Source organism: Grampus griseus (assembly GCF_964374135.1).
Source record: "Grampus griseus genome assembly, chromosome: 12".
In the NCBI taxonomy this organism is placed as follows: Eukaryota; Metazoa; Chordata; class Mammalia; order Artiodactyla; family Delphinidae; genus Grampus; species Grampus griseus.
Genome location: NC_139006.1, coordinates 9,335,450 through 9,359,625, shown reverse-complemented (window position 1 = coordinate 9,359,625; position 24,176 = coordinate 9,335,450). Strand labels below are relative to the sequence as shown.

Here is a 24,176-nt window from a genome sequence, read left to right as displayed (position 1 = left end):
TTGTGGTTTGAATCTGCATTTCCTTATGTCTAATGATATTGAACATCTTTTCATGTGCTTGTTTGCCATTTGTTTATCATCTTTGGTGATGAGAAACTATCAGTATTTGGGGTCTAACTTGTTTGAAAGTAAAGGAGCTTCTGTATTTGCATTGCCTGCCTTCTAGATTTAGAACATCTTGAGGACAGGGACGAGTGCTTTGTACCACTTTGTATACTTAGTAAGTGGTAAATTTTTTATTAACTGCATGAGCACTGGTCTCATTATTAAGCAGACGAGTTTACCCTGCCAAGGAAAAGTTGTCATCTCAAATGGAACATGGCATTTATTTTATAGGCATACCATAGTTAAACTTTTTGAGTACCTCCTGTTTGCCAGGCTCTGGGGACACAGTGGTGAACAAGCCAGATGAGGTCTCTCCCTTCCTGGAGCTTACGTACTAGTAGGGGAGACAGGGCAGAAAGTTCACACCTTTGCTTCCCCTTATTACTAACGCTTAGCATGCTTCTATCTTACACAATATGGCAAATCTTTTAGATGAAGGGAGAAAACTTACTGCTTTATCAGAAGATAGGTCCTCTGACGAGAGTAGTCTAGTATGTTGCTAAGGTTCTTATTCCTTTCAGTGCTTTTGGGATAGCTACTCACTAGTCACAGAAATCAGTATGTTTGAGAAGCCTCCTGGTCTAAGCTTGTGAAAGCTGACTAGGGTCATAATTGAAAGGGAGAGGGAAAACTGTATTTGAGTGGACCCACCATGAGCTTGTTCTGCTAGGGCATATACATACATTTTACATATATATAATATATATACATTCTTTCTCATTTGATTATCACACAGTCCTGTTAGATAATCTGTTGCCCCATCCCATTTTACCCATGAGGGAGCTAAGGCCCAGACGATAAGTGACCTGTTTTAACGTTACTCAGCTAGAAGGTGGCAGAGATGGAATGACTTACTATTGTTGTATTTAGGATCTCTGAAAAGGTGTATGCAAGTGAGAACAGAAGAAAACTGGTGATGGATTTAAGGAATGTTACAATTAGTTTCTTACTTTAATTGACCAGAAACCTGAGTCACTAGCTTCCCTGGGTGAAGGAATGTAAGTCAACAGGCTCCTTAGGATGAAAAGTGGAAAAGAAAATGAGGAACTTGCATTTGTGACAGATAAGGAATTTAGTTATTCATAGTCTGTAAATGTTATATAGGAAGTCTGCATTAGTTTTAACCCAATCTAAAAGGTTAGAGAATAAATGAGAATTCTTATTTATTATTAACACCTTTTTTCCTGTGTAAAACATGTTAGAAAAAACTAGCATTTCTGAGCCAAGTAGAAGCCATTTTTCTGAAGAAAAAAGTTTAGATATGTATGTATGATGTGAAAACAGTTTATGGAGAGCTTCCTGTTTATATAATGATGGTTACCATTTATTTTGTGCCTGTTAGGTTTCAGGAACTGTGCCAAGTGCATTACTTACATATCCTTTAATCCTTACAACAGCCCAGCCTGTCAGGTTGGTAGTGCCATATCTATTTTAAAGATGAGGGAATGGCACTTCAGAGAAATTAAGGAACTTGCCCAGGGTCAAAGGGCTAGGAAGCGATGAAGCTGAGATTCTAACCCTGTAAGACTTCAGAGCTTTTGCTTTTTAGTAACTGTGCTCCACTGCTTCTAGTTAAGCTCTATGGCAAAACAAAAGCAGATAAAAATCAATGAAGAAAACAATTCAGTCATTATTGTGAGCCATAAAATGGCTTCCACTACCCATGCCTTAATCCTGGCAGTTCTATTTATAAATGAATCTGGTTCCAAAAGCTTAAGATTTTTATTTTAAAATTTGTAAACAGTGTTATAAATGGTGGCTAGTTTTCTGCACCTATTTTATCAGATAGTTGTTACCCATAATTAATTTGAACTAAGGAGTAGCATACTATATTGTAGGTTAAGAAGGCATTTTTGGCTTGATCTAAGAATTCCAACACCACTTAACGATGTTTCTGTAGGAGAATTAGAGGGCTAGAACCCACTTCTCCACTCTCCCTTTCTTAGTCAAGTTGGAGGCTATATAGCCCTGGAGCTAGAAAAACACACTGAAGAAGACTTACGCAGCACACATTAGTCCTCCAAAGAGAAGGGATTAAATAGTTGAAGAAATGTTTCCTATATTTTGTGGCTTTAGGGAAGTTCCTGGCTATGCTGCAGTTATTTCTATGGGCCAAACAATCATGTTAGGCAATCATACATTTTATTCGTTTTTTTAAAATATTTATTTATTTTTTTATTATTTTGGCTGTGCTGGGTCTTAGTTGCGGCATGTGGGATCTAGTTCCCTGACCAGGGATCGTACCTGGTCCCCCTGCATTGGGAGTGCAGAGTCTCACCCACTGGGCCACCAGGGAAGTCCCCATTTTATTCTTAATTTTTGCAACACATTAATTGTGCCCACCTGTTTAACCTAGCCTTCCTTTTGCTATTAGATTTAAACTCTACTTTTTTGGGGTAACCCCTCTGCTCAAAAATCATCCTATTCCCAAGCCTAATGTCCTTTTCACTCTCAAGGCTTTCCATGATCTAACCCAGGGGTTGGCAAATGTCTTCTGTAAAGAGCCAAATAATAAATCTTTTAGGCCTTGCAGGCCACATGTAGTTTTTTTGCATATTCTTCTATTTAAAAAAAAAACAACTCTTTAAATGTAAAAAGCATTCTTAGCTCTGAGACGTATAAAAACAGGCCACAGGACCATGGACATTTGCCAACCCCATTTTATCTTTCCGGTCATGTTTTCCATCAACTCTTCAAAACATGACCTCCATTTAAATCAACATGGTCTCCTTTTCTCATTGCCTCTGCAGGTATCAAACTCAGCCTCTACTGCCTGCCTGCCTGCTCTTCCATCAGTATTCTCCTTTTCCACATCCTCATACTTATCCTCTAAGATCTAGTTCAGATCTTCCATGAAGCTAATTCTCATTTATTTTTCTTTTTATTAACTCTTGGTAGAACTTAGCTTGTCCCATATGTTAGCTTTCTTATTTGAGAACATGTTCCATGTTTTTTCATAGTAGCTTGCTATAAACTACAAGAATAAAAAGATTCACATTTTCCCTCAAACAATTTTCTGGTGAATGTCTAAAGTTACTATTTCTTTTCACAAGACAGTGTTCCTTCTATGTGGCATCCTATACTCCTCCCCCAAATCTGAATTTTAGAATTGGAAGCTAGCATTTGAGATCATCATGACTCATCCTCTTTATTTTGGACAGGAGCAGGAACTTTAAATGACTTGTCCAGAGTCACACACAATTTATTTAGCACCCTAGGCCTTTTCTTACTTAGTGGCCTACAGCAGGTTATTTCACTTGTGCTTGAGTTTCTTCCTCTGTGAAATGGGGGTGATGAGGATTAAATGAATTATATGTGTAGATTGCTTAAATCGATGTTTGGCATGTGGTAAGTGCTCAGTAACTTTCAGCTGTTACTGTTACCATGTTTGAAAATCAGTAAAGGGCTTCCCTGGTGGCACAGTGGTTAAGAATCTGCCTGCCTAATGCAGGGGACACGGGTTCGATCCCTGGTCCGGGAAGATTCCACATGCTGCGGAGCAACTAGGCCTGTGCCCCTCAACTACTGAGCCTGCGCTCTAGAGCCCGTGGGCCACAACTACAGAGCACATGTGCCACAACTACTGGAGCCCATGTACCTAGAGCCCGTGCTCCGCAACAAGAGGAGCCACTGCAGTGAGAAGCCTGTGCACTGCAATGAAGAGTAACCCCCGCTCGCCACAACTAGAGAAAAGCCCGCGCGCAGCAATGAAGACCCAATGCAGCCAAAAATAAATAAGTTAAAAAAAAGAAAATCAGTAAAAACTACCTGAGCAAATTAAGGCTGAAAACTGCTTGTTGGTGGGTTTGGGGTAATGCTATATTAGTAGACACAGTTTAGCATTTTGTTGAGCTTGTATGCATACTGTTGATTAATTCAGTAAACGTTTGAAGCTATCAGAATGGGATAGTTAAAAGATGAATGAAGCATCTCTGCTTCCAAGTTAACCAGTGAGTGTAGTGGGGGAGGGCAGGATGCAGGTAGTATAAACTGGTAGCACTGAGAAGCGAGTAAGTGACTGCTTTGGGTGGGTGGTGAAGAAAGTGGTGAGTGTTGAGATGGATCTTAAGAAATGATAAGCAGTTTCCAATGAGGCCATGGAAGAGAAGAGGAGGTTCCAGGCAGGGAGAAGTTTGTGCCAAATTACAGAGATGCTTGTAAACATGGTTGTGGGTTGAAAAATTTGCTTCACAGTGTGGTAGAAGAATTGGAGGAAGTAAGTATTGAAAGCAGGGAGACAGGTTTGGAAGCCCTTGTAGTTAGAGAAGAAACGAAGTGAGCTTGAAATAAATGCTAAAGAGAATTTTTTTAATAAGAATTTTTTAATAGAAATTTCAACATAGATAAAAATAGAACAGTTTAATGAGCCTATGTATCTGTCACTCACTTTCAGCCATTATCATTGAGTGATTCATCTTGTTTCCCCTTATTCCCCTCTTCCCCATTACCACTTGTAGTTTTTTGAAGGGGAGTGAAGTTGTTTTGAGGCCCTAGGAAAGATTAATGACCAGTGGGTAAAACCACTGGGAGAGAGAGTACACTATAAGGAAGCACTCTTGGTGTATTAGAGGGGATGGATGCTTTGGAAGGTAGATAGCACCTACTTCTGGAGAAGCTCAAAGAGAGGACTGGAACTGCACTGTCCAGTATGGTAGCCACTATCCATCCACATCTGGCTATTTACATTAAAAAAAATTTTTTTTAATGTGGCCCGCATTTTAAATTTGGTTAATTTATTTTTGCCTGCACCACACGGCATGCAGGATCTTAGTCCCCCCCACCCCCACCCCAGGGATCCAACCCGTGCCCCCTGCAGTGGAAGCATGGAGTCTTAACTACTGGACCTCCAGGGAAGTCCTGCTATTTACACTTAGAATTAAGTTAATTAAAATTTTTAAAAAATCAGCTCCTCAGTCACACTAGCCATATTTCAAGTGCTCAGCCACCACATGTGCCTAGTGGCTACCATATTGGGCAACATGATTATAGAACTTTTTTTTTTTTTTTTTGCGCAGTATGCGGGCCTCTCACTGTTGTGGCCTCTCCCGTTGCGGAGCACAGGCTCCAGACGCGCAGGCTCAGCGGCCGTGGCTTACGGGCCCAGCCGCTCTGCGGCACGTGGGATCCTCCCGGAACGCGGCACAAACCCGTGTCCCCAGCATCGGCAGGCGGACTCTCAGCCACTGCGCCACCAGGGAAGCCCCTAGAACTTTTTTTTTAATTCATTATAGAAAGTTCTGTTGGACAGCACTGGACTTGAGCACCCAGGATTCCTTTTTATCCGAGTCTTCTGGAGCTTTTGATATGTCTAGGTCACATCTAATTGTACATGACTTTATGGCCAAGCCCCCTTATCCCTTCCTCGAAGTAAAACTTCATTTGAAGAGTTGTCCCTGCCCCCCCCCCCCCCGCTGCACAATTCTAGTGTGTGCTGTAATATGAGGAAAGTAATTGTATTAGCTAACGATTATTAAGCAGTTAATAATGTGCCAGGCATTGTTCTTAAGCCAGGTTGTCTATATGGAATATCATTTAATTTTCACAACCTAATGAGAAGGTATTATTATTTTTTTGAGAACGTACTATTTTTGTCACCATTTTGTAGATCTTGAAATTAAGGCACAAAGAGCTGAAGTCATGAGGTTAAGGTCACAGAGCTAGGAAATGATAGGGCCAGAATTTGAACCCAAGGAGTTTGCAGCAAACTGAAATAAGTTCTTGTGGGGATGGTTCTTGAAACATTGATTCTAGATGATTATGTGACTGCATTAATTTGGCGGTTGTTCTGTGTGAATTTAGAGTTGCCAGCCCTCAGTTTGCTAAAAAAACTCTAGCTTTTTACTAGGTTTGGGTTGTCATGACCTGCTCCCTACTGCCATCTTGTTTGACTCATCTTTTCAGTGAGGAAGTATTCAATAAGTATTAGTTATAGAATTTCCCTTTCTAATAAAAAGACTGAAATGGGAAGAACAAAATGACTCACCTAATTGAGTTAACTTTAAGAACTGGAATTAGATTTCTAGTTTTTAGTTAATTGTCCTTTCTCTTGACAGCTGTAGTTTTTCTGTACTATAAAGAGAAATTGAATTAGTCAATATTTGTCATAATTCACATAAATTATACTACATACTTAATTTATTCAACAATTCAGAGTACTTACTTTGTGCCAGGCTCTGTTCTAAGCCCTGGGCACTCAGTGGTGAATGAGACAGAAATGTTTGCCCTCATGAGGTATATATTCTGGAGGTGAGGGTTGGACAGAGACAGAAAGAAAATAAAGGAACATGTAATAAACAAAATTTCAGTTTTTTTTTTTTGTTTTTGTTTTGCGGTACGTGGACCTCTCACTGTTGTAGCCTCTCCCGTTGCGGAGCACAGGCTCCAGACGCGCAGGCTTAGCGGCCATGGCTCACGGGCCCAGCCGCTCTGCGGCACGTGGGATCTTCCCGGACCGGGCACGAACCTGTGTCCCCTGCATCGGCAGGCGGACTCTCAACCACTGCGCCACCAGGGAAGCCCAAAATTTCAGTTATTAAGTGCTGTAATATACTAAGTATTAGTTACTTAAGTACTAAAACAGAGTGATATAATAGTAGTTGGGGAGCTACTTTTGATGGGTGGGTCTGGGTAAGCCGCTCTGAGGAGGTGACATCTAAGTAACAAGAAGCAGTCAGCCATGTGAATATTTGGGGGAACAACATTATTACAACTCTATTGGAAGGGAGTTTGAGGTGTGTAGTATTCTTACTATGCCGAAGAGTATCAGTTGTATCCGTACAAGTAGTCTGGTTCTAGAAATTTGGATCAATGTAGTATTTTGACTGTGTACATTTGTCACCCAGGCTTGTTCAAATAGTTGTAGAAAATGGTGAATGACATGTATAGGTGCCATGTTGAAAAGTGGTGATGAATGACCAGAATGGTGAAAAATGAAAAAGTAAACAGTTTTTCAATTACATTGTCTGTTGGCAGTACCAGTAGAAATTGCATGCCCTTTGCATTTTAGTATGCTCTCTGGTGTCCTAGTGCTTTCAGTTTCCCTTAGTCAGGGAATGTCTGAAATCTTTATAATTTATCCACAGTCCCTTCTTACTTGTTTCTTTTGCTCTCGGTGTATTGATGTTGTCCTTTGCAGCAAAAAAGTTTTAAATCTTGATCTCAAGTCCCGTTTATCTATTTTTTCATCTGTAGTTTGTGCTTTTACTGTCATATCTAAGAATCCATTGCCAAATCCATTGAAGATTTATTCTCATGTTTTTTGCCTTAAGAATTTTATAGTTTTAGCTCTTACATTTACATCTTTAATCCATTTTGAGTTAATTTTTGTATATGATATGCAGTAGGGGTCCAGATACATTCTTTTGCAGGTGGATATCCAGTTGTCCCAGCACTATTTGTGAAAATAACTAATCTTTCCCCATTGAATTGTCCTGGCACTTTTCTCAAAAATCAGTTGACCATAAATGTAAGAGTTTATTTCTGGACAGTTAATGCTATTTCATTGATCTGTATGTATGTCCTTATGCCATTACCATACTGTCTTGATTACTCTAGCCTTCCTAGATTATTTTGAAGCAATTCCTGACATCATGACATTTCTTCTGTAAATATTTCAGTATAGTATCTAAGAGAATGGAAACCATTATCACATTTTTAAAAATTAACATTAATTCCTTAGTATTTTTTAATGTCCTATTAGTTCAGGTTTTCCCTTTTTTGTCTCTTAAAAGAAAAACAAGGGCTTCCCTGGTGGCGCAGTGGTTGAGAGTCCGCCTGCCGATGCAGGGGACACGGGTTCGTGCCCCGGTCTGGGAGGATCCCACGTGCCACGGAGCGGCTGGGCCCGTGAGCCATGGCTGCTAAGGCTGCACGTCTGGAGCCTGTGCCCCGCAGCAGGAGAGACCACAACAGTGAGAGGCCTACGTACTGGGAAAAAAAAACAAAACAAAACTCCTTTACTGAGGTATAATTAACACACAGTAAAATTCACCAATTTTAAGTGTATAATATGAATTTGTAACTTCACATTTATTTGGTTATAATTTACATACCATCAATTTCAATTTTTTTTAATACTATATTTATTTATTTATTTTTGGCTGTGTTTGGGTCTTCGTTGCGGTGCGTGGGCTTCTCACTGCAGTGGCTTCTCTTGTTGCAGAGCACGGGCTGTAGGTGCGCAGGGTACAGAAGTTGCAGCATTGCAGGCTCTGTAGTTGCAGCACGTGGGCCCTAGAGTACAGGCTCAGTAGTTGTGGTGCACGGGCTTAGTTGCCCTGTGGCATGTGGGATCTTCCTAGACCAGGGATCGAACCTGTGTCCCCTGCATTGGCAGGTGGATTCTTAACCACTGCACCACCAGGGAAGTCCCTCAATTTTTTTTTTTTTAAGTTTAAGTTTTACGGTTTCTTTGGATCTGCCTTTAGTTTGAGGGGGATGTGGCAGGTTTTTTGAGGTATAATTTACGTACAGTAAACTCGTTTAGTGTAAAGTTCTTTTAGTTTTGACAAATGTGTATAGTCATGTTGTCAATAACACAATTAAGATATACTACCCTATAAAGTTCCCTCTTGTGCCTTTATATTAATTAAATCCCCTCCCTTGACCCTCAGCCCTTAGAATCATTGATCTGATTTCTACATCTGTAGTGCCTTTCCAGAATGTTATGTAGATGGAATCATGGATTATGTAGCTTTTGGTGTCTGGCTTCTGCTTAGTCAGTAAGCACAGTGCGTTTTGAAATTCATCCATGTTGTGTGTAGCATGTATCAGTAATTTGTAACTTTATAACCAAGAAGTATTCCATTGTTAAGGATATGCTACCACAGTTCGTGCATTCATTCACTAGGTAGTGGACATTTGGGTTGTTTTCAGTTTTGGGTTATTATGAATAAACTAGCTGCTAACATTCATATTCATTCCTCTTGTATAATTACCTAGGAATGGGGTTGCTGGATTTTAAAAGTATGTTAAACTTTATAACATACTGCCAAACTCTTTTCCAAAATGGCTGTACTATTTTCCATTTCCACCAGCAGTGTATGAGAGTTTCAGCTTCTTGGTATCCTCACTAGCAGTTGGTATTGTCAGTCTTTAATTTTACCCAGTAAATCTTATTTGGTTAAATGACTGTATAAGACTTTTTTCCCATTTATTGGGCTATTTGTCTTTTTAAAAAATATTTATTTATTTATTTATTTATGGCTGCGTTGGGTCTTTGTCACTGCATACGGGCTTCCTCTAGTTGTGGAGAGCAGGGGCTATTCTTCATTGCGGTGCATGGGCTTATTATTCTCTTGATGCAGAGCATGGGCTGTAGGCACACTGGCTTCGGTAGTTGTGGCTCGTGGGCTCTAGAGCACAGACTCAGTAGTTGTGGTGCTTAGTTGCTCTGCGGCATGTGGGATCTTCCCGGACCAGGGATCGAACCCGTGACCCCTGCATTGGCAGGCGGATTCTTAACCACTGTGCCACCAGGGAAGTCCGGGCTATTTGTCTTATTAATAAGCTTTCTGTATAGTCTGGGTAGAAGTCCATTATCAGACATATTTTGCAAATACTTCCTTGTCTGGGGATTGGCTTTTTATTTTCCTAACAGTGTCTTTTAAAAAATTCTTTATTGGAGTATAGGGTTTTTTTTAATACCGATAACATACATTTTACCATCCAAACCATTTTTTTACAAAAATATATTTATTTATTTATTTATTTATTTATTTATTTGGCTGTGCCGTGTCTTAGTTGTGGCACTCGGGATCTTCATTGCTGCATGGGGGATCTTTTAGTTGTGGCATGTGGTATCTTTAGTTGTGGCCTGCAAACTCTTAGTTTCGGTATGTGGAATCTAGTTCCCTGCCCAGGGATCAAACCCAGGCCCTCTGCATTGGGAGCGTGGAGTCTTAGCCACTGTACCACCAGGGAAGTACCCCGGAGTATAGTTGATTTACAATGTTGTGTTAGTGTCAGGTGTACAGCGAAGTGAATCAGTTATATTGAATACATATACATATATCCACTCTTTTTTAGATTCTTTTCCCATATAGGCCATTACTTAACAGTGTCTTTAAAAGCACAGAATATTTTAAAATTTGATGAAGTCTGATTTGTCAGTTTTTTGCTTTTATGGTTTATATTTTTTCTGTCTTCTCTGAAACCTTTGCCTAACCTGAGGTCATAAAGATTTACAACTACCATATGATCCAACAGTTCCACTTCTAGGCATTTATCCAAAGAAAATGAAAACACTTGAAAAGATATATGTACCACATGGTCATTGCAGCATTATTTACAATAACCAAGGTAAGGAAACAATCTAAGTGAAATATACGTATAAAATGGAATATTACTCAGTCATAAAAGAGAACGAAATGTTGCCGTTTGCAACAACATGGATGGACCTCAAGAGTGTATTGCTAAGTGCAGTAAGTCAGACACAGAAAGACATATTGTAGGATCTCTCATATATGTGGTTATCTTTAAAAAAACAAACTAAAAAACCAAGCTCATAGATACAGAGAGCAGATTGATGATGGCCATAGGCAGGGGGTGGGGGGGTGGGAGAAATTTTTTTTTTAACTTTTATTTAAACCTTTTATGATTAGGTCATTGATCCATTTCGAGTTAGCCTTGCTAAGCTTTCTTCTAGTAGGGTTTTTTTGGTAGATTCTCTGCATAATAATCATGTTGTCTTTTATTAAAGACAGTTTTCCTCCTTCTTGTCCAAACATTGTGCCTTTTATTTCTTTTTCTTACATTATTACGTAAGCTAGAAACTCCAGTTCGAGTGTCTTATCATTTTATTTTTCTTTTACAATTTGTTCTAATGAGTGCTCACATGAGGTTCACAAGTTGTTTGCTATGTCTCAGGTCTATTTTAATCTACAGTTTACCTTACCTCTTCATCATTTTATGCTGGGTGCTTTTGATTTGGTGGTCACTACAAAGTCCTTGTCTTTCTGGAACTTGCTCATAGTATTGTCATCAAATGTACATTAGTAAAATACCTTGATTTTTTTTCCCCCCCGAATAGGTGAATCAACCTCAATTGAATTGCATTGTAGAACCTAAAAATAATTAAATGAGAGCAAGAGTACTTTCATGACATTTCTCAATTATGTGTACATTAAACTTTCGTGGAAAGTATATAGTGCTAGTAAGTTTCTTGTAGAAGTACTAAGTTTGTGTAAAACAGTAGTAGACTTTATTATTTTTTTTAATTAATTAATTTAGGCTGTGCTGGGTCTTCATTGTGGCGCTCGGGCTTCTCCAGTTGCAGTGCAACGGCTGCAGAGCTCGCAGGCTTAGTTGCGGTATCGTGGGATCTAAGTTCCCCGACCAGGGATCGAACCTGGGGCCCCTGCATTGGGAGTGCGGGGTCTTAACCACTGGACCACCAGGGAAATCCCCAGTAGACTTTATTTTTAGCTTGCACTTATTGACATTGCAGCCACATTTTTTCAGTTCAGAGGTCAGCAAATTCTGCTTGTAATGACCCAGATATTTTAGGCTTTATGAGCCATGTAACTTCTCTGTTGCATATTGTTCTTGGCTTTTTTTTTTTTTTTTTAACGCTTTAAGAACTTAAAACCATATTCACTCAAAGCCCAGACAAAAACAGGTTTGTGGGCTGTAGTTTGCTGATGCTTGATTTAGAGAATTATTACAGATGGTCCCTGACTTAGGACGGTGCGAAAACAATAAGCGTTCAGTAGACACCCTATTTCGAATTTTGAATTTTGATCTTTTCCCAGATTAGCTTTATGTGGTATGATACTCTCTCATGATGTTGGTCAGTGGCAGCGAGCTGCAACCACATGATTATGAGTGGTAAGCACTTACAACCATTCTGTACCCATATAATCACAATGGTTTTCACTTTCAGGACAGTGTTCAGTAAGTTACATGGAATCTTCAACACTTTATTATAAAATAGGCTTTGTGTTAGATGGTTGTACCCAACTGTAGACTAATATAAGTGCTCTGAGCACATTTAAGGTAGGCTAGGCTAAGCTATGATGATCGGTAGGTTAGGTATATACATGTATTTTCCACTTTCAGCTTACACCATGGGTTTATCAGGACGTAATTCCATCATAAGTTGAGGAAGATCTTTACTTTGAAAGCTTTCATGTTCATTTTTTTCTTTCTTCTTTGACTGGGCTTGTTAATTCATTAAATATTTATTGTGTATTATCATATGTGAGGCACAGTTCCTCTGTGCTAATTTTGGTAGATGGTAGAAAGATGGACAAGATCCTGTCTGCCAGTCTTGGTTATTTAGCTTTCATTTCATCCACGAGCTCCTGACCGAGGCCACAAATGGGTTTTGAAATCCAGGAGTTTCTTTGGCTATGTGATATGCCTTTTCGGATGGCATCTGCTCTGGTACCTTCTAATTTTCTCAAAGGTGTTGGCTGCTGACCTCACCGTTTTCTCTAGTGTGGGGCTGTGACTCCCTGGAGGAGCCATCATTATTTGCTTTGCACAAAAGCACCATGTTGTCAGGTGATGACCCTGAGTAGTGGGTATATGATAGGTTTACTGGTAACTATAATGCAGAGCAGATTATGCTAAATTCCAGTCTAGAGAGTTGAAGAGAGCACCATGTATTTGATTGGTATGGCATAATCCAAGGGAGGCTTCTTGAAAAGGTGGCATTTAAGGCTGGGCAAGTTTTTTTATTACAAAAATTTAAAGATACTTTAGACAAGTAGATAGAAGTTAATGAATCATTCACAGTTCCTAATTTTAAAAAATTTTGTTTATAAATGACTTTAGAGTTATAGAAAAGTTGCAACAATTGTGCAAAGAATTCTTCTATACTCTTCACGTATATTCTCCAAGGAACTTTTCACTGCATTTTTTTCATTTTCTCTCTCATTAAAATTAATATATACGTATATAATTAATATAAAATTTAAATAGTTTTATTAAACATATGAGAGACATGGTGCCCCTTAGTTCTAAATACTTCAGAGTGTATTTCCTAATAACAAGGATATTCTCTTACAAAACCACAGTACAATTGTCAAAATAAGGAAATTAATATTGTGCCAAATTATTATCTGTTGACCTTATTCAGATTTTACTAATTGGTCTTCTAATGTTCTTTACACACCCCCGCCCCCCCCCAAAAAAAATCTGGTCTAAGAACCAATCCAGGTTTATATGTTACATTCAGTTGTCATGTCTTGTTGGTCTCCTTTAATCTGAAGTAGTTTCTTAGTCTTTTGTGATTTGACACTCTGATATTGCAGGTTGTTTTGTAGAATGTCCCTCAGCTAGGGTTTGTCTGATGTTTCCTCATGATTAGATTCAGTTTATACATTTTTGGCGAGAATACTGCAGAAGTGATGCATGTGTTCTCATTGCCTGAGAGGAGGTGAATGATGTACATTTATCCCATTGCTCATGCTGTTAACTTTGGTCACTTGATTAGGATGGTGCTGGGCTCCTTTTCTATAAAATTATTTTTCACTTTGTCATTAATCAGTATCTTGTGATGAGTTGCTTTGTGATTATGTAAATACCCTGTTTCTACTTTACTAGATTAGCATCCATTTGGTGATTTTTTTTTTTTTTTTTTTTTTTTTTTTTTTTTTTGCGGTACGTGGGCCTCACTGTTGTGGCCTCTACCGTTGCGGAGCACAGGCTCCAGACGCGCAGGCTCAGCGGCCATGGCTCACGGGTACAGCCGCTCCACGGCATGTGGGATCTTCCCGGACCGGGGCACGAACCTGTGTCCCCTGCATCGGCAGGCGGACTCTCAACCACTGCGCCACCAGGGAAGCCCTCATTTGGTGATTTTTGCCTGAAACAGTTATTACTGTGGTGGTTACCAAATGGTATCCTTCTAATTCCATCATTCCTTCTACATTTATTAGTTGGAGTTTAGTTGTCAGGTTGATAGTATGACAAGGAAATGGAGCATGAGACAACTCTCTAGGTGAAGGAGCAGGGCTCTGGGTCAGTATGGTACAGATAATTTCTGTGAAGAGTTCATCTCCAGTGGCCCAGGACTTATGTGAAAATGGCACACAGAGTCCAGTTGGAATGCTTCTTCCTTCTTCCTGATGAGTTGACCTTTTTATCATTTTAAAATATCCCTCTTTATCTCTAGTGATATTTTTTGTTGTTGTTTTAAAGCCTATGTTGTCTGATATTAGTATACCCACTCTAGCTTTCTTGTTCGCATGCTATGTCTTTTTCCATCTTTTTACTTTCAATCTATTTATATCTTTCAGTCTAAAGTATCTCTTTTATAGACAGTTTGTAGTTGGATCTTCTTTTTTTTTTTTTTAAATCAAGTAAGCCTATGTTAAGCAATGATTTTACCAATTTACTCTCAGTTGCCTTTGACCACAGTCTGCACTATTTTTGAGAGCACCCTTAGGCATGAACTTCTCTACACACTGTTGCAAATGAATTTCATTTGGAGCTTACCTTTTTTAAAAAATTTTATTTTTTTATGTTTGTTTGTTTGTTTATGGCCCCTGTGTGGCTTACAGGATCTTAGTTCCCTGACCAGGGATCGAACCCGGGCCCTTGGCAGTGAAAGTGCAGAGTCCTAACCACTGGACCGCCATGGAATTCTCTGTTCTTTTTAATTGTGGTAAAATATACATAACGCGAAAGTTACTGTTTTAACCATTTTTAAATGTGTGGTTCACTGTAGTTAAGTACATTCCAGTTGTTGTACTAGTACCACCTCTATTAAGTTCTAAAACATTTTCACACCCAAAGGAAGCCCTATACACATTAAGCATTTGCTTCTAATTCCAACAGTCCCCCAGCCCCTGGGATCTACCATTCTACTTTCTATTTCTATGAATTTGAGTACTCTGTGTATCTTACATAAGTAGAATCATGTAATAGTTGCCCTTTCGTGTATGTCTTATTTCACTTTGCATGTCTTCAAGATTCATTCATGTTGTAGCATGTATCAGAACTTCATTTAAGACTGAATAATATTCCATTGTATGGATGGTACCACATTGTGTTTATACATTCGTCAGTGGACATTTGGTTTTTTTCCCACCTTTTGCCTTTTGTGAATAAAGCTGCTATGAACATTGGTGTACAAATATATGTTAAAATCTCTGCTTTCAATTATTTTGGGTATACATTCAGAAGTGAGATTCCTGGATCATGTGGTAATTCTATGTTTAGTTTTTTGAGGAACTGCCATACTATTTTTCACAGTAGCTGCACAGTTTTGCATTCCTAGAAACTGTACAAGAGTTCCAGTTTCTCCACATTTTTGTCAACACTTGTTATTTTCTGTTTATAATAGCCATTGTTTGTTTATAATAGCCATCATAGCTCATTGTGGTTTTGATTTGAATTTTCCTAATTACTAGTGTGATTTGAGCATCTTTTCATGTACTTATTGGCCAACTGTATAAACTTCTTTGGAGAAATGTCTGTTCAAGTCTTTTGCCCATTTTTGAACTGAGTTGTATGGTTTTTTTTGATGTCGAGTTATAGGAGTTTTTTTTTTTTTTTTTGCGGTACACGGGTCTCTCACTGTTGTGGCCTCTCCCGTTGTGGAGCACAGGCTCCGGACGCGCAGGCTCAGCGGCCATGGCTCACGGGCCTAGCTGCTCTGCGGCATGTTGGATCTTTCCGGACCGGGGCACGAACCCATGTCCCCTGCATCAGCAGGCGGACTCTCAACCACTGCGCCACCAGGGAAAGCCCTGTAGGAGTTCTTTATGTATTCTAGATATTAACCCGTTATGAGATATGTGCAGGTATTTTCTACTGTTCTGTGGGTTGTCTTTTTACACTCTGATACTGTTTTTTGCACAAAAGTTTTTAATTTTGATGAAATCCTTTTTATACATATTTTTTCTTATGTTGTATGCCTTTGGTGTCACAGTTAATAAATTATTGCCAAATTCAAGGCCATGAAGATTTTCCCTTTTTTTTTTTCCCTAAGAGTTTCATAGTTTTAGCTCTTAAATTTAGGTCTTTGGCTCCTTTTTTTGGGGGGGGGGTGCTGCGTTGGGTCTTAGCTGCGGCAGGTGGGATCTTTCATTGCAGCGTGCAGGCTTCTCTGTAATTGTGGTGCATGGGCTATGTTGCCCCGCAGCATGTGGGATCTTGGTTCCCTGACCAGGGCTCAAACCTGTGGCCCCTGCATTGGATGGTGGATTCTTAACCACTGGACCACCAGAGAAGTCCCCAGAATCATTTGTTGAAGAGACCTTCCTTTGAATGATCTTGACCCCCTTGTTAATAATCAATTGCCCGTAAATATGAGGGTTTATTTCTGGGCTCTGTATTCTATGCCGTTGGTTTTTATGTCTGTCCTTAGGCCAGGACCACACTGTTTCAATTACTGTAGCTTTGTGATGAGTTTTGAAATTGGGAAGCCACACTTTGCTTTTGATTTTTGTGTACCTTTAAATGTTATAATTTTTCCTGCACATTTTGTTTTCTTCACATGCCATTATTTGTTGAAGGAACTGTCATCTCTTAAGTGAAATTTACCACATCCTGGATTTTACGGACTTGTAACCTTATGGTATCAGTTAACTTACTCTTCTACCCAATGTTCCCTCTAAACTGGTAGATAAATACACTTGATTAAATCCAGGCTTCCATTGTGTCATATCTGAAGGCTTTTTTTTTTTTTTTTGACTTAAGGAAATTGTAAAAAGCAAGAAGAATGATATAATGAACCCCTGCACACCCATCACCTGGCTTCAGCAGTTACCAACTCATGCCAGTCTTTTTTCATTTATAACCCCGTCTATTTTCTCCCTCCTGTATTATTTTGAAGCAATATGAACTCTTTATTATTATTTTTGTAAATTTCTTTATATTAATTTGGCATTTTGATTCACATTTTAACCTCATGTTCAGTGGTTATTGGAAATTTAGAATCCTGGATATTGTTGTTTTGCTAAATCTGATCTGTCACATTATAGGTATATTTAGGACTAGGATATGACCTTAGCTGTTTTTGAGAGTCTTTTTTTTTTTTTTTTTACTGTATGAAATATTAGAATGCTTTTCCTGAAATACTAAAGGAAAAGAGTAAAAGTCAAGCATAATCTGAGTGGATCCAAAAAAGAAAAAAACAAGAATGAACGTGGGCTTTACCAGTTTCAGAGAATGTTACTGTGGTATGCTAACATTCCCTTTGGGTGTCCACCCACCTGGTAGATTAGTGGAAATCAGTGGTTTCTATACTGATTTTGTACGTTTATACCACTCTGAGTCTTTTATTTTCCTTACTGACCAGTTTGTTCTACTAAGTAAACTGGATTGATTCAAAGATACAACTGTACAATCAATTAAAAAATAATGTGACTTCTGTAATGGAGTTTTATGTTTTAAATTTTTTCGCGGGCCTCTCTGTTGTGGCCCTCCTGTTGCGGAGCACAGGCTCCGGACGCACAGGCTCAGCGGCCGTGGCTCACAGCCCTAGCCACTCCACGGCATGTGGAATCTTCCCGGACCAGGGCACGAACCCATGTACCCTGCATCGGCAGGCGGACTCTCAACCACTGCGCCACCAGGGAAGCCCGTATTTTAAATTCTTTTAAATAGCATTGTGGGGATGCTGCATAAGTTTAAGGGCACTTAATTCGTGTCATTTGTTTTAAGTCTTTTAACTGTGGCATCACAGCAACCACTAGGATAAGATAAAATGGCAAGACTTAGCCATTTTTTAGTCTTTGACGGAACTTCCCTGGTGGTTCAGTGGCTAAGACTCCACGCTCCCCATGCAGGGGGCCAGGGTTCAATCTCTGGTTAGGGAACTAGATCCCACATGCCGCAAGTAAGAGTTCGCACGCCACAACTAAAGATCCCACACACGGCAACGAAGATCCCACACGCCACAACTAAGACCCAGCGCAGCCAAACAACAAACAAACAAATAAATAAAATCTGTTTGTCTTTGGCTGCAGACTACAAATAAATAGAAAAACAGTACATTCAAATGGTATTTAAAAGATGTAGAAATTGGGTTAGGCTTTATTGTCAAGTTCATTCCTTGTGATACAATGTCAGAAAGGCAACATAATCTAGAAATGAAAAGTCTATACTTCGGATCACCTGGTTTAAATACCAGCTCTGCTGCTCTTGAACTGGATGATTTTGGTCAAGATATTTAGCTGCTAAGGTACAGTTTCCTTACCTGTAAAGTAGGGGAGAGATTTGACATAATGCTTACCATAGTGTCTGGTTTGTCATGTTTTATAAATGATAAATTATTGGTCATATTCCTTAAGAATAAGGAATTTATCTGTGCTGTGTGAGAGGTAGAATGTTAGAAGTGGAAGGAATCTCAGGTGATTTGATTGAAGACATTATTTTCTGTCTTCTTTTTTTTCTTTTGGCCGTGCCACACGGCATGTGGGATATTCCCCGACCAGGGATTGAACCTGCGCCCCCTGCTTTGGGAGCACGGACTCTTAACCACTGGACCACCAGGGAAGTCCAAAGACATTACTTTCTAGATGAGAGAAGGTAAATGAGAGTTGGAGACAGTCAGCTGACATCGGATTGCTAATATCAGTACCGCTTTTCTGAGAATTGGCACCATTCATACTGCTGGGCTTTTTCACCTGAATTGTGCTTCTCTTTGAATGTTTGAAGTTTGTGGCTTTATTTGAGTGTTGTGATTATTTTATTAGAATGAGATTACAATACTGTTACTCAAGAGTAACTAATTTTACTTTATTAATTTTTTTATCATTTCATAAAGGGCCTAATTTTTTCCATTGGAGCAAGCCTTACAGTGTATTATGTTTTCTAAGTTCACTTGAAAATAGAGTTCATGTTACTGGAAATTACTTGACAACTGATGTTGGTGTACTGCACTGTTTCAGAGGGAGGGGTTTGGCAGGGAAAGGCACTTGTTATATAGATCCTGATAGAGGCACTTATTATTTAAAGTGAAAGTTCTTTGAATGATTCAACTTATTTTCAAATATCTATCTGCAGTTGTAAACACAGTACCTATTTTTAGAGGTGAGGGAAAAATATGGGCGGTAACTTGATGTTAGTCAAATATGTCAGTTAAATCAGGAATAGAATCTATATTTTGCTCCTGGGTAGCTTTTTATAACAGAGTGAGTGGTTACTTTTGGAGTAGAGATTATTATATTTGGTATTGGTTATTTCTTTAAATAGGTTGTTTTTATTTTTACTTTATTTCATTTTGATTGTGGTCACATTTCTTTCCTCCTTCCTCCCTCACTTGACCCCTACCTGTTCTGGGCCTCTGAGCCAGCAAAGCGCAGTGAGAGTCATACTTATGTAGCCTTTATACTTAATATTAGATGAGCCCTCCCCACAGATAGCCTGTGTGTTTTTGGATGGAATTATAAGATATTTTAAATTTGAAAAAAATTTTTAGCTTGTTTAGCCTGTTGAATTTCATAAATATAACATTTAATCTTTTCAGAGGCCGAAACAGTAGCAAAGGACTGCCTCAATCTACGGTGAGTAACTTTAATGTTACTTGTTTGGAAAAATTGATAACTAAAATGTGATTTCTAAACCACAGACCAAAAGCCAAGGCCAAAAAATAAATAAATAAATTGTCTTCTATCTCAGATAACCTTTGCAGATTAATATGGTTAGCTGTAAGACCATTAGCTATATCAATTGGTTTTTTTTTTAAATATAAATTAATTTATGGCCGTGTTGGGTCTTCGTTGCTGTTCACAGGCTTTCTCTAGTTGCAGTGAGCCGGAGCTACTCTTCGTTGTGGTGCATGGGCTTCTCGTTGTGGTGGCTTCTGTTGTTGCAGAGCGTGGGCTCTAGGCGTGCGGGCTTCAGTAGTTGCAGCGTGTGGGCTCAGCAGTTGTGGCTCGCAGGCTCTAGAGTGCAGGCTCAGTAGTTGTGGCACATGGGCTTAGTTGCTCTGCGGCATGTGGGATCTTCCCGGACCAGAGCTCGAACCCGTGTCCCCTGCATTGGCAGGCAGATTCTTAGGACTTCCACCTGCCACCAGGGAAGTCCTATCTGTTGTTTTTTAATGATGACTCTATGTGTAAAATGCAGAATTATCTGTAAATTATATTTTTATTTTTCATGCTTAATCATAACAACTCATTTGTTCTTTTATAAATGACTAAAGGCAAATATAAATGATTAATGAGGTAAATGGAACACTGGGACTGGAGTTTTCAAAACTTTGGGGTTTTGTTTTTGAAATAATGTGCTTTTATTTATTTCATTTTTCTCCCTTGGAAAAGGGCCTTCTGGTTTTAAATTTTGGAATTTTATCAGTGAAATTAAGCTGGGCACAAAGGACAGAAGGTGCAAGTTCCACAAGATGCAAGAAATATAAATGAGAAGCTGTCACTATTTTTTGAGACTTCACCTTTATTGTGGACAGATTTTCTTCTTTAGAATCAGGACACATGCTTATGTAGTGTGTAATAAGGAGTGATGTGGTTTATTAGACCTTAGAGCAATATCATTGATTCAGATATGCTAAGAGAAGATAGTCAAGGGTCTTCTACAGAGGTTCCCCTTCTACCCCATTTATTTTATTTTTTTATTTTTTTAAGCATAGGATTGATTGATTGATTGATGGCTGCATTAGGTCTTCGTTGCGGTGCACAGGCTTCTCATTGCAGTGGCTTCTCTTGTTACGGAACACGGGCTGTAGGTGCGCAGGCTTCAGTAGTTGTGTTTTGTGGTCTCCAGAGCTCAGGCTCAGTAGTTGTGGCACATGGGCTTAGTTGTTGTGTGATATGTGGGATCCTCCTGGACCAGGGCTGGAACCCGTATCCCCTGCATGGACAGGTGGATTCCCAACCACTGCGCCACCAGGGCAGTCCCTACCCCATTTATTTTTTAAGGTATATTTAACCCTATTTAGTGTACAGTTCTGTGAGTTTTGATGTATACAATTGTGTAACCACCACCACAGTCAAGGTAATAGAACAGTTTATCACCTCCAGAAATCCCTCATGCCAGTTTGTAGTGAATCCTACTCTTCAGTCATTGACCTGTCTTCTGTTCCTGTGGTTTTGTCTTTCCTCATATATGGAAGTTCACTTTTGATTTTTTGTATCATGTATAGTCAAAACATTGTTAGTTGTTATGACTGATTTCACTTTTGAAAACTTACACTCCATAAGGAGGCAAAAGATTGTAGTAAACCAAATCTCCCTTTAATGACTGTAAGATATTATAAACCTAACTAAATATTTTGTAACAAAAGAAGTGTTAACTTTAATATATATACAGAGATAAATAATGAGTGCCAATAATGTTTTTTCTTAATATTCCAGATTTCTTTTGATGGAATCTATGCAAATATGAGGATGGTTCATATACTTACATCAGTTGTTGTAAGTTATCAGAGTATTGGGGAGAAACTGCCTTGTGAGTGGAATAAAATAATTTCATGAAGTTAAAATGTGAATGATTCTCAAAGTAACATTTCTTAGGTCATGTTTAATCAGGATGACTAGAAAACAGATGAGAACTCTATTCAAGCCATTGCAACTCACTATAAAAGTGTTCTTGTTAACCCTGCTGTGTACGAAATAATGTTACTAGTTGATTGTCCTTACTGCATTATTTTGTCGCTTAATAAAACTGGAGTCAAAAATACTAAATTTCACTATTTAACCTTATACTGCAGACTCTGAGCAAGGCCTCCTGAAGAATTTTGAGAATTTGGTGTATTGTTAATGTTTTAAAATTTTTTATTCTGTCAGTGGTTACGTAATATGTTGAATGAAGCTATTAAAAAGTAAAATGAAAGCAGTTATCCCCCATGACTTCATAGCACAGTGTTTCTTTGATAAATTAATTGTATGTTTTTAGGGATCCAAATGTGAAGTACAAGTGAAAAACGGAGGTATATATGAAGGAGTTTTTAAAACATACAGTCCTAAGGTAATTTTTACTTTTTTTCTTTTTTTTAAATGTAAACCCCCTTGAATCATCAACTACTGTATATGTTTGTATGACTTCCTTGTAGTGTTTATTAGTTTCTGATTTAGCAATTTATAGTTGTGAGGCAGGTATGTTTGTCACATTTTCATGCATAGTACTTTACTTTTAATGCGCTGTTTAAAACCACTTTGAATGATTTCGCTCTTCAGTTTCAAGTACTGATTACTTTATAGACGGGTTTGTGTATTCAAAAAGACTTCTTGCTCTTTGTGCTTATTAAAATATTTTTGCCTTTGCAAGTATTATGGACTAGAAGAGTGGTCTGGCGTTTCATTGTTTTCCTCTTTACCACTATTGTGCTTAAGACAGACCATGGTAGTAAAGACCAACTTTTAGATGAGAGGATTTTTGAATATTGGAATAGATAGTAGATCATATTTCTGAGGAAAAGGTATGATTATAAGGATGTCTTGAGATAATTTTTTACCAAAGGCATATAAGAAATAGTACCTTGATGTGCTAAAGTATTCTTGTCAGATTTTATTTTATAAATGTTTTGAATATTTACTTATGTTATTCTTCCTAGTGTGATTTGGTACTTGATGCTGCGCATGAGAAAAGTACAGAATCCAGTTCGGGGCCAAAACGTGAAGAAATAATGGAGAGTATTTTGTTCAAGTGTTCAGATTTTGTTGTGGTACAGTTTAAAGATATGGACTCCAGTTATGCAAGAAGAGGTGAGTTTTGATTTCCTAAATATGCTTCATGGTTTATTAGATATATTCAGGCAAAGACTCTCTGCACTAATCATACAGACTTTTCTTTTTTCTTTCTTTCTTTTTTTTTTTTCAAGAAATAAGAACTTTTTTGATTAAGACAAATGGAAATTTTAATGGACTTTTTTGATTAAGAGAAATGGAAATTTTAATGCACTTTTGCTGGAAAATATTTAAAACCTCGGGAGAAGATTCCTTGGTACTTTTGGTAGGATGAATAATGAGAGTTTGTATTCTATTAAAAAATAGTTTGTAAAGAATTTTCTAAAGTTTTATGATCAAGAATGCTGCTGATTATACTCAACTAAAAATTTCTTGTCCCATTTGACTTAGTGTTTTAGCTTATATGTTTTTAGTTTTATAATGTTTATAAATAATACTTACAGTTTTACTATGCTTATTGTTCTGTAAATAGTTTTCTAAGTTGTAAAGAAATCAAAGCACAGGGCTAAGGGAGAAAGGCAGAGAGCTATGGATAGAAAATGATTGTCTAATGAAGTTGAAAAACGTAAAGAAGTAGAACATGTATACTGGAAGAAACATTCAGAGTATGGGACTATGTGTTAAGAATATAAAAGCGGTGATGCAGTTATGTTAAAATTTAGTCTGTTTCAGGTGTCTGTTGAGGAGGAAGATATGGGAATTGCTGTTACTCATTTGGAGAACATACTCTGCAGTATTGAGTGTTCAATAACACATTGAAAGGCTCTCCTGAGCAATTTTGAAATTGGTTCTAAAATTCTCAAATGATTTTTTTTGGGGTGGGGTTCAAATTCTGTAGTCATTTCTATTGCAAATTATAACAGCAGTTCTTGATTTTCATTATTCAGTCTATACCAACAGTTGTTTTCATTGTTGCACTGATTATGCTGTTATTTAGAAATTACAAGCCTCCAGAAAGTTAAAGTCTTTCTCTTGGACCTCTTAATAAGGTTTCACTTTTAGTTAGATTGCTTTTTCAGAAGCTGGCCAGGCTAGATACTCTGTAGCTGCTTTTGCATTGCTGATGAAAGCACTGTGTTTTGATCTTGTGTTTTCCTAAATGTCTGTGTCTTTAATTCACAACTCTTTGTCTAAGAGTCCTTCAGTGGCCTGTACAAGGAAACAAGTCTGTTTTTAGCGACTGCCTTTGGAGTTGATTATGTTTATGTCCAGGAGCACAAAATTATTTATATTTATACTTATACTATTGAAGTATTTCACTGTTTTAAATTTAAAAAGTGACTTGGATCATAAGTCAAAAGGAAAAATAAAATTTTAGTTGAATTTATCACTTAGCACTCTGGAAAAAGTATTGGCAACAACAGCAACAGATGTTCCCTGGTCTATTGGGTACCAGGCCATTTAGCTAAAAGCCATTCACAGTATGCTTTGGTTTTTGTTCTTAAAGGTAATTGACATTTCCCAAGTTTGGAA

The 24,176-nt window shown here is 38.3% G+C and overlaps 1 protein-coding gene across 16 annotated transcripts in view; it reads left to right on the top strand.

Annotated features, from left to right (window-relative positions):
• The window catches only part of ATXN2 (ataxin 2), a 126,204-nt gene that overhangs the window by 13,218 nt on the left and 88,810 nt on the right, over nt 1-24,176 (top strand). For 15 of the 16 annotated variants that reach the window (XR_014297510.1, XR_014297511.1, XR_014297512.1 and 12 more), the window contains exons 2-5: nt 19,529-19,565; nt 21,372-21,431; nt 21,913-21,984; nt 22,571-22,721. Coding sequence is in view for 8 of the 16 variants with exons in the window: in XM_082667375.1 (XP_082523501.1) it covers nt 21,399-21,431; nt 21,913-21,984; nt 22,571-22,721 (256 nt within the window). In the remaining 8 variants the exon portion in view is untranslated. The remainder of the gene's footprint in view (nt 1-19,528; nt 19,566-21,371; nt 21,432-21,912; nt 21,985-22,570; nt 22,722-24,176) is intronic. The other variant, XM_082667378.1, reaches the window with a different exon arrangement.